The 6,041-nt window shown below is 47.9% G+C and overlaps 1 protein-coding gene across 1 annotated transcript in view; it reads left to right on the top strand.

Annotated features, from left to right (window-relative positions):
- The first annotated feature begins 317 nt into the window (after positions 1-317).
- ahcy (adenosylhomocysteinase) overlaps positions 318-6,041 on the top strand; it is a 39,694-nt gene continuing 33,970 nt past the window's right edge. The window contains exon 1 of the mRNA XM_078418608.1: positions 318-465. Coding sequence (XP_078274734.1) covers positions 438-465 — 28 coding nt within the window. The 5' untranslated portion in view covers positions 318-437. The remainder of the gene's footprint in view (positions 466-6,041) is intronic.

Below are 6,041 nucleotides of genomic sequence, written 5' to 3'. Positions count from 1 at the left end.
CTCACATCTCCCCCTCCCCTCACCACCTCCCCCTCCCCCTCCCCTCACCACCTCCCTCTCCCCTGACCCCTCCCCCACCCCTCCCCCACCCCTCCCACTGACCGCTCCCCACCTCTCCCACTGACCCCTCCCCCACCCCTCCGACTGACCCCTCCCCACCCCTCCCACTGACCCTTCCCACTGACCCCTCGCCCCGCCCTCTCGCACACGCCCATGCCACGCCCCCAGACGGACGGGACTCGCGGCCAATAGGAAGGCGGGGTTTCCGTGGGCCCGCCCGCCGCTGTGGATTCTGGGGACTGTATGCTAATGAGCGGCATTTATAAACGCGCGCCCGCGCCTGCGCCGTCTCTCCGCGCGTTCCGCCGCCTCGCTTGTTCACCGCTCCTGGACCGCCTGCCCACCGCTGCTGCTGCTGCTGCCCACCGCCGCCCACCATGGCCGACAAGCTGCCCCACAAAGTCGGTGAGTAATGCCGGCACCCAGCTCCCCCCACTGCCAGCCCGGAGCCGCCTCCCCCCCACAGCCACTCGCCGGCTCTCTCTCAGCCGCGTGTCGCTGTCGGCAGCTGCAGGCGGGAGGCTCTCGGGGCCGGCGAGTCAATAGACAATAGACAATAGGTGCAGGAGTAGGCCATTCAGCCCTTCGAGCCAGCACCGCCATTCAATGTCCCGGGAACGAGAGCTGCAATGGGTCCTGGGTGCGGTGAGGATGGTGAGTGCTGGGAGTGGGGTGCAGGCTTGGACAGGCAGGTGGTGGGGAGCATGATGGTCAGGGCTAGTGAATGGTGTCGGGGCTAGTGAGGTGTGGGGGGCTGGTGAGTGTTGAGAGTGGGGTGCAGGGCTGGTGAGTGCTGAGAGTGGGGTGCAGGGCTAGTGAGTGCTGAGAGTGGGGTGTGGGGGGCTGGTGAGTGTTGAGAGTGGGGTGCAGGGCTGGTGAGTGCTGAGAGTGGGGTACAGGGCTAGTGAGTGTTGAGTGGGGTGCAGGGCCGGTGAGTGCTGAGAGTGGGGTGCAGGGCTGGTGAGTGTTGAGTGGGGTGCAGGGCCGGTGAGTGCTGAGAGTGGGGTGCAGGGCTGGTGAGTGTTGAGTGGGGTGCAGGGCTAGTGAGTGTTGAGAGTGGGGTGCAGGGCTAGTGAGTGCTGAGAGTGGGGTGCAGGGCTAGTGAGTGCTGAGAGTGGGGTGCAGGGCCGGTGAATGCTGAGAGGGGTACAGGGCTGGTGAGTACTGAGAGTGGGGTGCAGGGCTGGGGCAGCTTGGATCTGCCCTTTTCACACCTTACCGTCTAGATTTCTAGACCCCCCTCTCCACTCAGACTCAGTCTGAAGAAGGATCCTGACCCGAAACGTCACCCATTCATTCTCTCCAGAGATGCTGCCTGTCCCGCTGAGTTACTCCAGCATTTTTGTGTCTATCGTTGGTCCAACAACATCCATGCAATGATAGCAGTATTGATAACTTCTAAACTCTAACCCCCTTATAATAAAGGGCAATTTGCCTTCCAAGCCACCTGCTGCACATCTTTTTAATTCATACACGCAAATGTCTAGATCTCTCTGTACTTCATGCATGAGCAATGTTTCATCGTTTCAATAATACTGGGCCTTCGAATTGACTTGCTTATTCGCATGACTTTGCACGTTCCCAGGCAAACTTGGGTCCGTTGAACTCCGAGTCACTAATGTAAACAGTTAAGAGCCAATACCTGACCCTCGAACATTCTGCTGTTATGTACTTCTAACCTTGAAAAGGCCTGTTTATTTTCACAAGCACATAGGAGCAGAAGTCATTACTACTTGATCAGGGTGAGGTAGTCCATGGGCATGGTGGAAGATGTCGGAGGGAGGTAGTGAAGAGTTGCTTTACAGATTGGAGGCTGGTGTGCTTCAGGGATAAGTGCTATCTCCCCAGTTTGGTGCCTATATTAACAATTCTGTTGAGAATGTAATTGGCATGTCCAGGAGGAATCTCTTACATTTCTACAGCTTGGTGTGGCAGGTGCTTTGCTCCTGACTGCCTGAATCTGTTGTTTTTGCACAGTCCATCCCAGGCTCATCACTTGCTTCCCTATAGTCCATCTTTGTGATGCATTGTATCAGGAAGACTAGAAATATCATCAAGGATGCCTGCCAACTTGGACATGCTCCTTTTCTCCTGTCTTCTGGGAGAAGCTACAGGAGCTTGAAATACCAAGTCAAAAGTGCTTAATTTTCATATGTTTGATAGGGGAACAATTATGTTTTTGCTTGCTGCAATTTAACAGGCTCACATTTGCAATAACAAATGGATAATATACAGTAATTAAAAATGCAACAAATTAATAACGAATAACCATAATATTCCCCCACAAAGTGCAATTTCTTTTTTCTATCTTCGTTGACACTGAGGGAGAGTTGCTGTCTTGCAACGTTAGAGACCCATGTTCGATCCTGATTAGGGAGTTTGTCTGTACGGAGTTTGTATATTCTTGTGGCCGCTTGGGTTTCTTCGGGTGCTCCGGTTTCCCCCCCGGACTCCAAAGACGTACAGGTTTGTAGGTTAATTGGCTGAGTATAATTTTAAATTGTCCCTAGTGTGTATGGGATAGAGTTAATGTGCGGTGATTGCTCATCGATGTGGACTCGACAAAGGCCTATTCCTGTGTTGTATCTCGAAACTAAACAAAGACAATCCTTAAACCATCATACTTGCAAAGCGGGTCAGGAAGCATCTCGGGAAAGAAGGAATGGGTGACGTTTTGGGTCGAGACCCTTCAGTCTTGAGTCTGAAGAAGTGTCTTGACCCGAAGAATAGGAAGGCAGAGTATTATCTGAATGGTGTCAAGTTAGGAAAAGGGGACGTACAACGAGATCTGGGTGTCCTAGTGCATCAGTCACTGAAAGGAAGCATGCAGGTACAGCAGGCAGTGAAGAAAGCCAATGGAATGTTGGCCTTCATAACAAGAGGAGTTGAGTATGGAGCAAAGAGGTCCTTCTGCAGTTGTACAGGGCCCTAGTGAGACCGCACCTGGAGTACTGTGTGCAGTTTTGATCTCCAAATTTGAGGAAGGATATTCTTGCTATTGAGGGAGTGCAGGTTAATTCCCGGAATGGTGGGACTATCGTATGTTGCAAGACTGGAGTGACTAGGCTTGTATACTGGCTGGAATTTAGAAGGATGAAAGGAGATCTTATTGAAACGTACAAGATTATTAAGGGGTTGGACACGTTAGAGGCAGGAAACATGTTCCCAGTGTTGGGGGAGTCCAGAACAAGGGGCCACAGTTTAAGAATAAGGGGTAGGCCATTTAGAACTGAGATGAGGAAAACCCTTTTCAGTCAGAGTTGTGAATCTGTGGAATTCTCTGCCTCAGAAGGCAGTGGAGGCCAATTCTCTGAATGCATTCAAGAGAGAGAGCTCTTAAGGATAGCGGAGTCAGGGGGTACGGGGAGAAGGCAGGAACGGGGTACTGATTGAGAATGATCAGCCATGATCACATTGAATGGCGGTGCTGGCTCGATGGGCCGAATGGCCTCCTGCACCTATTGTCTATTGAAACGTCACCCATTCCTTCTCTTCTGAGATACTGCCTGACCTGCTGAGTTACTCCAGCATTTTGTGTCTACTGTCGAGTTTAACCAGCATCTGCAATTTTTTTCCTACACAAACTTAGTGTTGTCTCGTATTTAAAGGCTTCATAGTTGCTTGGGAAAAGCTGCAGGAGTCTGAGTGGTATCTTTAGATGGCGCAAATAAGGTGAATGGCCAGTCTTTTTCCAATGATAATAGAGTTTAAAGATAGAGGTCTGTTTAAGATTAGAGAGGAAAGATTTCACAGGGACCTAACAGGCAATAGGTTTGCACAGCATTGGGCATATGGAAAGAACTGCTAGTGGAGGTCCCTAAAGGCCAAGCTGTTTGTTATGGATATGTTGGATTGAAAGGGCTGTTTCCCTGTTATATGACTGAGAAGTCCACTTGCTGCCTCAAGCCTGTCCACTGTACAACTGATTATAAGGTCATAAGGAATAGGAGTAGGATTAGGCCATTCGGCCCATCAAGTCTACTCCGCTATTCATTGATGGCTGATCTATCTCCCTCCTAACCCCATTCCCCTATCATCTCCCCATAACCTCTGACGCCCGTACTAATTGAGAATCTATCTATCTCTGTCTTAAAAATATCCACTGTCTTGGCTCCACAGCCTTTTGTGGCAAAGATTTCTACAGATTCACCACCCTCGAACTAAAGAAATTTCTCTTCATCTCCTTCCTAAAAGAACGTTCTTTAATTCTGAGACTATAACCTCTAGTCCAACACTCTCCCACTAGTGGAAACATCCTCTCCACATCCACTCTATCCAAGCCTTTCACTATTCTGTATGTTTCAATGAGGCCTCTCCTCATTCTTCTAAACTCCAGCGAGTACAGGCCCAGTGTCGACAAACGCTCATCAGAGGTTAACCTACTAATTCCTGGGATCATTCTTGTAAACCTTCTCTGGACCCTCTCCAGAGCCGGCACATGTATCCTCGGAAATGGTGCTAAAAATTGCTCACAATATTCCAAATACAGCCTTACCAGCACCTTATAGAGCGTCGACATTACATCCAGATCATGATTGATCTTGCCTGCCAGTCTTCTATCCATGTCAACACACTTGAGCAGCATAGCTCTAGTGCATTGCATTTTATGGTACCTTGTAATGGACTTCTGGAAATCCAAATGCAACACATTTGTAAGTTTCCCTCTAAGACTGCAGGCTTCATCCTCTAGGAATACTAACAAATTTGTTAAATATTTTTTACCTACATAAAATGATCAACATTATGGAGTTTAATGTAACATGCATATTTTCTTTTGAGAATGTCTGTTATTGGCTCTTCTCCAAGATGTGTTAATCTGTGTGATTTAGGCAGCTGTCGGTATTCTCATGGCCGTTTCACACTGCACTTTGGTTTCCTAAAGTGAACATAGAGGGGAACTTAGAACTCCAAGTCACTGAAGACGTTCCCAATGATTACTTAGCTTTAATGCTACCACTCAGTTTATATCAAAAGTACAACTATTGGTTGTCACTGAATACCTATCTGGTCAATAATTGTGAAATATTCACCCGAAAGCCAAAAATGTGGTACCTGACATGAGTTATATAGGTCTAGAAATAGTCAGCAGATGAAGCCGTATTTTTGGAGAGAAAATGAATACTGCAAGCTAATGTGTACATTGCTGGAATATTTTGTCCATCTCTTACTGCCTTTGAGCAACAGATGGCAGTTAACAACCAGCCCTAAAGTTGGATGTAGAGTTGATTATCAGCTAAATGGACAGAGTATGCTTGGCAGATTTATTTCCATGCAGTCAACATGCCAATAGAAGGTTGATTATGCCCATTTGATTACTGTTACTGCAACTACTTTTTAATTCCAGATTAATGTATTTGAATTCACATTTCTCCTATGATGAGTAGTTTTGAAATATAATTTATGGGTCAATGCACCAGACCTCTGGTGGCCATTTTGGTAACTCAACCACTAAATTAACACCATGGAATGCCAGCAGCCACCAGGATAATTTGTCTCCTTTTTACACAGATGCTATGTTACTCAGTGATCTTCAGCGTTTTGGTTTTTGTTCTTCGGTCCATTTTGCCTCACAACTAAATTTGTATACATACAACCAGTGGCACTTCAGTTCCATAGATTTCAAATCACATATAATTTGGCACTTCGTAAATATCTATTGTCAGGAGTGCATCTTTGAGATTTATTTATTCATGTCATCACACAACTGTTTTCCGAATGTGAGCAAATTTTAGTGCCATGTTGTTGGCCTCTGCAAGATCCTTTACAATGCATGTGTCATGCAGCATGTCATAGCTCAGGAGATGTTCCATCGTCTGGAGGCCCCGTCCGCACTTGCAGTCTGCAGCATCCTTAGTATATCCCCACTTCAGCATGTTCGATTTGCTCCTCCCCATGCCTGTCTGCAGTCTGTTGAGACTGCGTCAGGTTATCCACGGTTGGTCGGAACCTGGTGGGAGTTTCTCAAAGGGATCGATTGTCAT

This window comes from Rhinoraja longicauda, chromosome 22, assembly GCF_053455715.1.
Source record: "Rhinoraja longicauda isolate Sanriku21f chromosome 22, sRhiLon1.1, whole genome shotgun sequence".
Lineage (NCBI taxonomy): Eukaryota > Metazoa > Chordata > Chondrichthyes > Rajiformes > Arhynchobatidae > Rhinoraja > Rhinoraja longicauda.
Note: the sequence above shows the minus strand (reverse complement) of the source record. Positions and strands in the feature narration are given on the sequence as shown.